The sequence below is a fragment of the Suillus plorans genome (genome assembly GCF_016647745.1).
Source record: "Suillus plorans strain S12 chromosome Unknown HD556scaffold_83, whole genome shotgun sequence".
Taxonomy (NCBI): domain Eukaryota; kingdom Fungi; phylum Basidiomycota; class Agaricomycetes; order Boletales; family Suillaceae; genus Suillus; species Suillus plorans.
Window position 1 is genome coordinate 82,059 of NW_024537467.1, and position 12,369 is coordinate 94,427.

At 49.5% G+C, this 12,369-nt stretch overlaps 3 protein-coding genes across 3 annotated transcripts; 2 read left to right on the top strand and 1 right to left on the bottom strand.

Annotated features, from left to right (window-relative positions):
• Positions 1-586: 586 nt before the first annotated feature.
• Positions 587-1,051, top strand: HD556DRAFT_1247235 (uncharacterized protein; the record flags this gene model as incomplete). The annotated part of the gene is made up of 2 exons (XM_041298684.1): positions 587-905; positions 954-1,051. Coding segments are annotated over 2 exons (417 nt in total), but the record flags the coding sequence as incomplete, so codon positions are not given.
• Positions 1,052-7,376: 6,325 nt separating this feature from the next.
• On the top strand, positions 7,377-8,102 carry HD556DRAFT_1312967 (uncharacterized protein; the record flags this gene model as incomplete). Its single annotated transcript, XM_041300742.1, has 1 exon — positions 7,377-8,102. One exon carries the CDS (start codon positions 7,377-7,379, stop codon positions 8,100-8,102), a length of 726 nt encoding a protein of 241 aa, XP_041154508.1.
• Positions 8,103-11,596: 3,494 nt separating this feature from the next.
• Positions 11,597-12,358, bottom strand: HD556DRAFT_1247289 (uncharacterized protein; the record flags this gene model as incomplete). The annotated part of the gene is made up of 1 exon (XM_041298692.1): positions 11,597-12,358. One exon carries the CDS (start codon positions 12,356-12,358, stop codon positions 11,597-11,599), a length of 762 nt encoding a protein of 253 aa, XP_041154509.1.
• Positions 12,359-12,369: the final 11 nt, after the last annotated feature.

A 12,369-nucleotide genomic window follows, 5' to 3' on the forward strand; every position in this document is an offset into this window, starting at 1 on the left:
CTTTCGAATGCTACAGCTCATGTCTACTTACTAGATTGGTCATGTTACATGCGACAACGCAGCCAACAACAACACTATGCTGCAAGAGTTTGCACAGTTATACGAGGCGAAGTATAAGAAGGTTTTTCCATGGCTCGAGCGCAAGATCAAGTAAGTTTGTTTTGTTATTTCGTTGATGGAACTGCTAACAATATCAACAGCTGTTTAGCGCATGTTATCAATCTTGGCACGCAGCAGCTCATTGGCACATACAGCAAATCTGTTCACTACAATCCTCACGATCCGCACGCCCACGAACCAGACATGTCTCTTAAGGTTGATCGGGACGAGATTGGCCTTGTTCGCAGCATTTGTGTGAAAGAACGTTCATCGGCAAAATGAAAAGAATCATACAGGAACATACAAATCAAAGCCAACGTGTCATTGCCGACACAGCTATTGATCGACATGAAAGTCCGCTGGTCGTCCACCTACGTTATGCTGAATCGTGCCGAATCGAACAAGCAGGTGTGTATTTGATATATCGTCATACTTTGTTTATTCTCACTCTTACTCACTGTAGCACGTGGATACATTCGTGTACGAAATGGGGCGTCAAGAGCGCAGTCTCAAAAAACGGGCCAAAATCGACTTTCTGCAACTGTCAGCTGCTGAATGGACACGAGTCGGTCAATTCACGGACCTTCTTTCATACGCCGACGTCGCCCAGCAAGCTTTCTCATCTGATCGAGGATCAACTCTCCATCTCGCGATACCTGCCCTGGAGACGCTCCACAAGTCTTGGTCTTCGCGAGCCGAAAGGCCCAAGTATACTCGGTTTGCTCGTGCACTGAAGGCAGCAGCAACAAAGCTAGATGAGTATTATGAGAGAACTACAAACTCTCCAGCCTACATCATCGCTATGTGTTCGTCATTTTCTCTTTCAGTCAGTGCAACTCTAACATCTGATATAGTACTTGATCCAACGGCAAAAATTGCTTACTTCAAAAAGCATTGGCCGTCGAACTTGCTTGATGATGTGCTTACGTGTGCCGAGAATGTGTTCAAACAGCGCTATGACGAGCTACATCAAGATCAGGTGTTGTCGCAGCCCACAACTACGAAAAGCAAGGTTAGCGGCCTCAAGAAACTCATTCGGGAGGTCCAGAGTGACTCTGAGGATGACGCCGAGCCAGAACCAGGCGCCACATCTCCTAGTGATCCGTCGAAACCATGGAGGGCCGAATTTACGAGCTACATTGAAACTATTGAGGCGGTTCAATCAGCGGGTATGACTACTATTCAATGGTGGGGTGTAAGTGCCTTTCATTTGCTTCGAGGTTTCTTGCGACTGACTGTTGTTTCTGTTAAGATCAATGGCCAGAGATATCCAGTGTGGGCTTCGCTCGCAAGAGACTACCTGTCTATTATGGCAGCATCGGTCTCAAGTGAGCGAGCATTCTCGCAAGGTGGGATCACGATCAGCAAGCGGCGCAATCGGTTGAAAGGAGATATTGTCGAGGCGCTACAATGCATCAAGTGTTCTCTCCATAATGATCTTCTATTCCGGGAGCCTGGCCCATCTTCCCTTGTAGAAGAGGAAACCGAAGACTCCGAACACGAGGCTGAGGTGTTAGAAGTCGAAGCAGCAGATGACGAGGGGTGGGATACACTGCTTTTAGGTGACGACGACGATATGTCAGGGTCTGATGTTGATTCAGCAGATGACGACTAATGTTAGTATACTTGAATTGAATATAGACTCTTTTCTTTCTTGAAGGCCGTGAATGAGCCCAAGCCGGCCGCGGCTTTGGCCTGGCTTTGGCCCACGGCTCGGCCTGAATTTTTTCAAAGCCCAAGCCTCCCCAGGCCAGGCCTAAGCCGGGGCTTTCAGGCCAAGCCGGGCCCGCACATCACTAATCCCGTGATGCAATGTCTCGTATACGCTACGTACCCAGAACGCCCACAACCAGACCACCAGCACGACAACGTCAACCGTTATCACCAGAGGAAAAAGAGGCACTACGTAGTCGAGTCAATGATATCCCGCACCAGCCAGACACGGCCGCAGGCATAGCCACATACGAAGAACAACTGAAGCAGTGGTTCACAAAGCATGGGCAGGAAGGTCGAGTCAATGAGCATACACAGTTCCCTCTCCGGCCAGGAAGTGCAATGATATGCTCCGGAGAATGCTTCAAGTGCGGATCTCACGGACACATTGCAGGAGCATGCCCAGCACCAGAAACATCCCAATTAGTCATACAAGAGAAAATATGGCGCAGCATAGCGGCACGAGAATTAGGGAACTTCAACCGGGGACTCGCTACGCAGATTGATCTAATGTTCGAGGACGAGTACGCGCAACAATGGGAGCAGGGAAAAGGACAAGGGTCGTCAGTGTAGAGGAGCACCAGACGACCCAAGCAAAGCACGCACCTCACCCAGTTGAACAATTGGTCCTCGTATGTGAAGAGGCAACGTATGAGGACCAGCCTGTCAGCCACGTCGAAACAGTTATAGGCAAAGATTCTGTCAATGTACCAACAACAGATGAGCTATACGAGATCATTGATTTGTACTCGACGGAGGATGTTAAGAACGACGGGCACCAAAGTCAACACTGCTTACCATTTCGGCATCACACATCATTCATAGGCCCACGAGGAGAAATAGTGCGAGTTCAGGCACTGTTTGACGAAGGCGCCATGATCAGCGCTATGTGCGCATCAGTTTTCAATCGAATCAAGCACCGATTAGGAAACTGGAGCCCATCCACGAAACGTCTTCGCATGGCTAACAGAACGATCATCCCATCGGAAGCTGTATGGAAAGGAGAGATCGTAATCGGGGGAATCAAGGCAGTGGGAGAATTCGAAGTCTTCCAAAGCGGTGGAGGATGGGAATTTCTCTTTGGGAAACCGCTACTACGAACATTCAAGGCAGTCCATGACTATGAGGTCGACGAGGTCAGCATCACGGGAATCGGAGGCAAGGCAATATTGCGCAATCGCGTACTGGTAAAGGAGGTCAAAGACGCCAAGATCGAGGAGACAGTGGAAGTACAAGGAATCACAGAGGAAGCAGAGATAGAAAATGTGCAAAGGCGAGTCGACGATTTCGAGCCAAGTACAGTACTCACACAGGAACCAACAGGAACTAACGCACGCAAAGACGAAGACATGGAAGACATCATTCCAATACGCATCAACGTCGACGGAGACCCAATACCACCGGCTGAGTTAGATACACTATTGAAAGAGATCCCTACTGACTTTCTCAAGAACGATACAGCAGTATATACGCGGCTCACAAACCCACATAATCCTCTGTGGATCACTTGGATCACCAAACATGTTCAATATGGCGAGGACTTGACCCTGGAAGAACTAAAAAAGGTCAAAGCATTAGTTGCCGAATATGCTGACATCTTTGCGTGTTCACTAGGAGAAGTTATCCCAGTGCTGGGAGCGATTCATAGGTTGAACATACCGGACGGAACAACATTTAACCTGCGAGTCCACCAAAGACCTCTCACACCGCCACAACTACAGTTCCTACATGGTAAAGTCGACAAGATGCTGAAAGCAGGAATCATCGAGCATGCACCTCCGGAACTGGTTAAATGTTGCGCGAACACGGTCTTAGCAAAGAAAGCGCACGAGCAGGAAGGGATGACGTTAGAAGAACTCCAAAGGGCCGTCAACAACCAATGCTCGCAACACGACCAACCTCCAGCATTCACCTTACCAGAGAAGGAAGTAGCGGAGGGCCCTGAAAAGGAGAACTCAGTCGACAAGCCGCAGAAATGGAGAATATGCCAAAACTTCAATGAGGTCAATCACGTCATGAACATTGCACCAATGCCACAGGGGGATATTAGGGCCAAACAGTTACGACTTAGCAGACATAGGTATGTGTCAGTATTTGACTTCGCATCGGGATTCTACGCTGTCGAAGTTCCAGAGGAATCACGACCCTTCACGGCATTCTATGTCGAAGGCCGTGGATATTTCTGGTATAAATGAATGCCAATGGGCCTGACAGGCGCCCCATCAACGTTCTCAGAAATGACAGCAACTAACTGTTACAATAACATGTAACCGAGAACCCCTCCTACGGAGGTCATCATGACCTTAGCCCCTATCCCACCATATGCACCGTCCTGGAAGACTTACCGACTCAACGGAGACTCGTAGAGACACCTAGAACGGCCTGGATGCCGTTAGATGACCTAGACCAGCCTAGGCTACATCTGATCGGACCTAGATGGTCCTCGACCCGGATCATGAGGAAGCTCTGCCTCATGGTCAGAAGACAAGCCGCATGCCTTAGCATGCGCAGTTAGACTCCAAGGCATGTTTAGCCTTGAGGACAGATAAGAGAGGCATGGTAAGCCTCATGTATAGATAATCGACCGCATGGCATCAGATAAGATGCCCTTGTATAGACACACTTATACCTACCTACCGAACGTAGTATTGGTCTGTGCACACGGACGACAGTATATAGAGCAGACAGAATCATGTATATTCCCTACTTGATTCTACTAGGTTTTATCCAGAACTTCCTCTGAAAGACAGTCCCAGTCCTTCAGTCTAAGCCGCACCTTAAGGAAAGCCGACGCTACCTTAAGTGGAACCCCCGAACCTCTCATTTGAGAGAAGATCCCCGTCTCTCCAATAGCGAGCCCGCTATCAGATTAGGCAATCCGCCTAGGGAGAGCTCGAACTATCCTAGTCCGTAACAAAAGAATCAAGTCTCACATTCCCGGCCCTGCTCATCACGCACCGCCGTTGAATCGATACCGACCGCACCGCTGAGACAAGCGTAGACCTCTACTCTCGTGACCAAATCGCCAAGACCGGCGTAAAGCTATCCACAAATTGTCAAGACAGACGTACGAAGCTTTGAATCCTTAAGCCTATCACTGTCCCTTCGCACCACTCCCTCTACCATGAACGCACCGACACAGATCATGATGATCAGAAGAAATACCGACGCCGCCGCCAACCTTTCAGGAATGGATACAAGACACCACCTGAAGCAACGACGATGCTTTTCTTGCCATCACGTTGGACACAAAGCCAACGACCACAAGTGCCCGATGAGGAGAAAGATTATCGAAGAAGAAACAGTCCGCAAGACAGCGGCTGGTAAGGAGAAGACTGGACCGCTGCTAATAATTAACAAGAACAGCGTATCCAAGAAGAAGGAACTACGGGTTGCCGCCACCCTCATGTCCACCACTAAGCCGCCCATTACGACCACCATGGTCATAGACTCGGGCGCATGCGACTCATTTATAAGCAGAGAACTCTGCAAGAGATATCGCATCAGAACGCACCTCCTTCAGAAACCGAAAAAGGTAATGAACGGAGACGGAACGACAGTCGAAGGAGGCAAAGTCAAGAGATTTTGCCGACTCATCATAAAGATCGACGACCGAGTAATGCACGGACGATTCCTCGTAATGCCGCGCTTGGATGACATCCTACTCGGATTCACATGGCTGGCCGCTGTGAAACCATCCATAGATTGGAAGAAAGGCACGGTAACTATCCCTGCCACTGACAAGTCGAAAGGACTTGAGAGAATGATTGAGAGAGGTAGGAAGAGGAACGGGTTGAAGCCGCTCTTCCGTAGAGAAAAGAGGACGCGCAGCACGCGCCAAAGAAGGGAGGTAGGCACCCTGACGAAGAAGAAAGAAGAACTCCGAGATGAGTATAAACTAGATCTGACAGAAGCACCTGTCACGCAGAACCTCCGAAATGAGGCTAAACTACCAGAACCGGCTGATTCGCTGATGGAAGATCTCCGAAACGAGTCGAAACTAACTTCGGGAAAACGGAGATTCATTCCCACATTAACCCCGATCGAGGAACTCCACGAAATCCTCGAGTACGCACCGGCTACCAAGCCGTTGGAACCCCACGCCTCGACATCCCAGAACGTCGAGAAGAAGTCCACGAGACAGTCGGACTTAGTTGCCACCTCACCACCCGCAGATAAATATAGATTTTCTGCAGTACCTGCCCAGATCTTAGGAAAAGGCAGAGCCACTTTCGACGAGGAACCCCCTCGTGCAAAGATCCCTAGACCGGCCCCTGAACCGGAGAAAACTCAGAAGTACGTCTTTTCAGCAGAACCTGCCTCGGTTCTTGGAAAAGGTAGATCGGTAGTCACGGCAGAAGCGCCGTCACCGAAGAAACTCCGCCAAGAGTATAAACTAGCAGAAGATGAACCGGCCGCTGATCAATGGATCAACCAGGCCGAGCCGATCGTTTCTTTCCCAGAACGATCGAGAACCGCACCAGTCACTCGCCCATTCCTCGTGCCCAGACCAGCCGATAAGGAAATGATGGAAGAAACTGACGATGAAGATAACGACGAGATAGTCGTTAATACTGCCCCCGCGGCCCCTGCCATAGCAGAAGAACCCGCGACGACTCCGATGGAAGTAGATCGGATTAAACAGCAGAACTACTTTCAGCGAACGATAAAGCGTATCGCAAGACACTGTCCCCGCCAGGACGACCCCGTGGATGTTAGATTATTCCAGGGAGAGATTGCACCAGTCACGGATCAGTCTGACCCTGACTGCGGAAACATTGATTTAGACTTCTAGATTTGATCGGTGATCAAACGACCTACTTGGGGGGTGAAATTCTCATTTAAAACTCATTTCACTCTTAATTCCCCTCACCCCGGCCGCACCCTTATCTATAAATATCGACAATCGCCATGAGTCCGGCATGACTATAAACTGTACCTAAGTCCGGCACGACTATAAACTGCGCAGAAGTCCGAAATGACTTGAAACTATCCTCGGTCCGGAAAGACCTTAAACTATCCCCTGTCCATCATGACTCTAAAACTGAGAATAGAAGGACGAACCCGGAGATACGGACCCCTTCACCTTGAAGACGAGACTAAACACACCGAGAAACTCCTGCAAGCCCCGGATGCCTTACCTTCACCTCTGTCCGGAAAGACGCTAAACTATCACGAGACGAACTCCGTGGAAACTCCTGCAAGCCCATAGAACCCTCTAGAACGCCGATCGAGAAAATCAATAAAAAGAACATCTCGACACGACATACCCCAAATCTTGACAGAATTCGACTAAAACGAAAACTCAAGACACGCACGTCCGCAATGACGCAAAACTTCCGCTTCTGATAGTCCGGAATGACTCGAAACTATCACAGAACCGCACTGGCATGGTGACTTCCCCCTCTGCCAAGAGAACCATGAGGCACTCCACGCCTTCATGATTGAACTTTGATAAAGAGATTAAAAGATAAGTTAACTGATCAAGCGGAGCTTAGAGCACTCTTGGAGGCCCATATAAACCCTCTACAACGATATACTCGCCAGAAACTCTCGCAACAATCATGCCTAACAACATCGAAGCCTCTACCATCGTTCCCCTAAAGAACTCGGGATTTTCCAAAATCCTCGACCACCTCGAGAAAGGCGCCGTCGCCGAAACGGCCATTCTCTCCCCAGACCACTTCCTAGAGATCAGCGACATCCTAGGACAGTCAGATGTCAACATCGCCGCATCCGCGTCCTTGGTGATAGACATCATCCGCACCACACGACACCTAGAAATATCGGTGAACCGTGAAGACTTAGACCCAGCAACTAGAGCCCTCATAGTGCTGGAAGACCAGAAGAAAATCCGCGCAATAGCGCTCCACTTACTCCCCGACAACTTCAGCGACCTCGTAGACATCGCGAAGAAACGCATTGGAGAAAAGTTAAGACCCTCGCGCCCTACCAAGAAAGCGCGAGTAGACCGCACCTGCATCTGTCGACGATGCGGAGGATACGGACACAATTTTAGAAAGTGTCCAGACGCCGTATGTTGCGTCTGCAACGAAATCGGACCCGACCACCTGTCGGTCCACTGCCCTCAACTCGGAGAAGTATCATGCCTCCCAGAGTTTCGAGACGACGAGGAATACTACGAACTCCTCGTAGATTGGGAGAAGAACCACGTTGCGCTAGAAGAACTAATCGCGAACAACCCCGCGCCGCGCTCGCCCACTCCCATTGATACCCGCAGTAATACTGCCACTCCAGACGAAGAAACCCGGGAGAGAGTTTTGTCGTAGTCGGCGACTTCGACCCAGAAACGGAGGTAATGTTACAATAACATGTAACCGAGAACCCCTCCTACGGAGGTCATCATGACCTTAGCCCCTATCCCACCATATGCACCGTCCTGGAAGACTTACCGACTCAACGGAGACTCGTAGAGACACCTAGAACGGCCTGGATGCCGTTAGATGACCTAGACCAGCCTAGGCTACATCTGATCGGACCTAGATGGTCCTCGACCCGGATCATGAGGAAGCTCTGCCTCATGGTCAGAAGACAAGCCGCATGCCTTAGCATGCGCAGTTAGACTCCAAGGCATGTTTAGCCTTGAGGACAGATAAGAGAGGCATGGTAAGCCTCATGTATAGATAATCGACCGCATGGCATCAGATAAGATGCCCTTGTATAGACACACTTATACCTACCTACCGAACGTAGTATTGGTCTGTGCACACGGACGACAGTATATAGAGCAGACAGAATCATGTATATTCCCTACTTGATTCTACTAGGTTTTATCCAGAACTTCCTCTGAAAGACAGTCCCAGTCCTTCAGTCTAAGCCGCACCTTAAGGAAAGCCGACGCTACCTTAAGTGGAACCCCCGAACCTCTCATTTGAGAGAAGATCCCCGTCTCTCCAATAGCGAGCCCGCTATCAGATTAGGCAATCCGCCTAGGGAGAGCTCGAACTATCCTAGTCCGTAACACTAACCTACACGACATATTAGCGGACAGCACTATGGAATTGTTCGTCGACGATGGAGGAATCGCAGCAGATACTTTCGAAGGGATGATGGAGAAACTAACACGAATATTCCAGAGATGTTGCGAGCGCAAAATTTCCCTATCTCCTACGAAATGCCGCTTATTCATGACAGAAACCACGTTTGCAGGCGCCACAATAGGTCCTAAAGGTGTTCAACCAGACTTAGCAAAACTCACGGCGGTAGTCAAATGGGAACAACCACCAGATGCATTAAATCTTGAATCGTTCTTAGGACTCACCAGTCACTTCCGGGACTTAATCCAGAACTATTCCAGATGAGAAGGGCCTCTACGAGACTTAGTCAAAACTGCACCATTGAAGGTCCCATACACGAAGAATACGTACAGACGCACCTTACGCAACTTCAAGCTCAACGATCTATGGACGGAGCAGCACACAAAGGTATTCCTGGATCTTAAGGCAGCACTCGTATCAAAACCCATACTGCAAGCCCCAAGGTACGATGGCTCGAATTTCGTAGTAACATCTGATGGCTGCGCCGAAGGTTTTGCAGCAGTGTTGTCCCAGAGAACACGCATGCAAAGCCCAACAGGCAAATGGACGGAACGTCTTCATCCGATTGGATTTGCCTCAAAACGGACATCAGTGACAGAGCAAAATTACAAGCCCTTCTTGTTAGAGTTCGCCGCACTGAAGTTCGCATTAGATAAGTTTTCAGACGTGATCTGGGGATTTCCAGTAGAGGTCGAAACAGATTGTCAAGCGCTGAAAGACATCCTCATCAGCAACCGTTTAAACGCGGTGCATGCGAGATGGCGAGACAGAATACTTGCTCACAACATCGTAGATGTACGACACGTACCGGGGAAGCTCAACGTAATCGCAGACGGTCTCAGTCGACAATGGGAAGGTCACCCTCGAGACATTGGACTAGTCGATGGAAGCGAGTGGACAGTAAGCGAGGATTGGGAATCCAACTCGGGTCTAATTAATGACTTACTGTTAATATCTACTAACATTGATGAATCCACAGCATCGAGCCTCCAAACAAGATTCGTGAACGAACCAGTATTCCTCGAAGTCATCGAAGCGATGCTGCAAATTGATCAAGGCAAGGAGATTCAAAGCCGGAAACGCGCAAGGCACCAAGCCTCACAGTACCTAATACAAGAAGGGAAACTGTGGCGACTACGCGGAGGAACGGCAGTACGAGCACGAACCAAGGTGGAATGCGTCACGAAGGAGGAAGCAAAGGAATTAGCAGCAAGGCAACATGCAGAAGGAGGTCATTGGGGGAGGGATGCTATCAAAATCGCACTAACCGATCGCATTTACAGTCCGAAGCTCGATGTATCTATCATGGCAGCCATTAGCGAATGCAGCAAGTGCAAAAACTTCGGTACGCCCCACCTTCATTCATTGTTAGAACCGATAACGCGGCGGCATCCGTTTGAATTGTTAGTAGGAGATTACCTCACTCTTCTGAAAGCTCGAGGATACAATACACTCGGAGTATACCTGGACACGTTCTCGCAGCATATATGGGCATTCAAGTATAAGTCAATGGGAACTGTGAAAATGACAGTGAACAGCTTATCGCACATATTCCAGAACTTCACAGCATCGGAGACATTTATGTCAGACGGGGGCAGACACTTCAATAATGCTGTAGTTCAAGACTTTTGCGCTAAGTGGAATTGCAAAACTCACGTTGTAGCTGCATATTCACCCTGGGTTAATGGTTTAGTAGAGGGCACGAACAAAATCCTGTTGCACGTCCTCAAACGACTATGCGCCCCAAACCTAGGGGAGGACGATTATGAAGGACTTACATGGGACAGGCTCCCGTTAAATTGGCCAGACCACCTGGATGAGGCAATCACTGCGTTGAACCACCGGATACTCCCAGCACTCAAATTTTCGCCAAAAGAACTACTTCTTGGACAAATAGTCAACACGCCACACACTGATCTTAGCAATTGCACGTCGACAATACGTACAGCAGATATCGCCATCCATATGGCATACGTAGCGCAGCAGCAACTTGACGGCTATGATGCAGCCGTACGTCACGCAATCAAGAGAAAGGCAGTGTTCGACAAGCGTGTTCTAGAACGAAGCCCAGGTGAGGTTATATTCTATACAGGACAATTGGTTCAGTTCTACCGTAGCAATATGGACTACACGTTCGAGGCCAAACGGAAATTGTTACCTAAGTGGTCACCGCCGCACCGCATCGCAGCACGGATATGCAACTCATATGAACTCGAAACGTTACGTGGAGAGCGCATCGCAGGAGAGTTCCATGCCAGACAGATACGAGCATTCATACCGTGAGAAGACACCAAGTTAGCCAACGAACAGCGAATGCTCGAAGAAAATGTAGCAAAACAAAAAGAGAATGAGAGCTGGAGAGAAGAGTCGCATAGAGAGGAGGCACCAGAGGAGAGAGATAATATGGATGAGGAAGAACACGAGGACAAAGAACGAGAAGATGAAAACGAAGAGTCAGAAGGAAGATGTTAGACGAAACTTGTGGGTGAGATGGTGCGAGCAGAGGCTGCAGAGCAGATGAGGCCAAGAGGAGGCGACGAGGGCGCCGCCAGGTTTTTTTCAAGGGGGGCACATGGAGTGGGGCACCCCCTAGCAGGGGGTGATCGGGGTAGAGAGCCAGCAAGGGCTAGCAGAGGCCAGTGGAGGCCGACGGAAGCAAGGGAGCAAGGGTTAGCTTAGCTTAGTCAGCATGAAGGTCCCAGAGAGGCAGTTGTCGTAGTCAGAGATCATCCATTCCACCAGGTCACTGTTCGGAGGCACATAGCCAGCCACGCCAGTCCATCATTCAACTGAGCTATGACCTTCCGCAGAAGCCGCCCAAGCGCGCACTGCTTCTTCTCACCGTAATCCACACGTAGGCGGACGCCGAAGACGCCGAATAAAGAGTAAGCGATGTCTTCCGGCAATGTTGTGACACGTGTGGATGCCCACTGGAATATCTCTCTAACGCATTTCATCCCGGGACGGAAGGCAACAATGGCTTGTCGATCTATGCCTGTCCCATACTCCAACTCCTGCATGATCGCGACAGACTCCTTGTGATTGGGAGAGCTATCGTCGAGATATAAAGTCCAATCCTTCTGATAAAAGAGAATGACTTGAGAAGCAAGGAGTTCTTGAGCTGTCCATCCGCGTGTGTTCCAATCACTATTTGCCAATGCGCCGAACTTCGACAAGAATGGGACATCCGACAGGTAGATGATCGTGAGCGCCGAGTGTTGATACAAATCAAACATGGAGTTGATTGCTTCTTGATGCTCCACACTATTGCTCTTGTTGATGCAACACGTATTGCTCCACGCCCAGCGGTACCCTGCACGGCAAGCAATTTTGCAGAACGATTGCAACTTTACCATGCTGCCAACGGGATTCAGCTCGTACAAGACCTTATCCTGGATATCCTGCAGCAGTGGCTCCTTCCCTTCCCACCTGTGTGATAACATGGCATAACGAAAGTACGTTGCGACTGTTTCATTGATGCGTTTCATTCTGAAGTCTG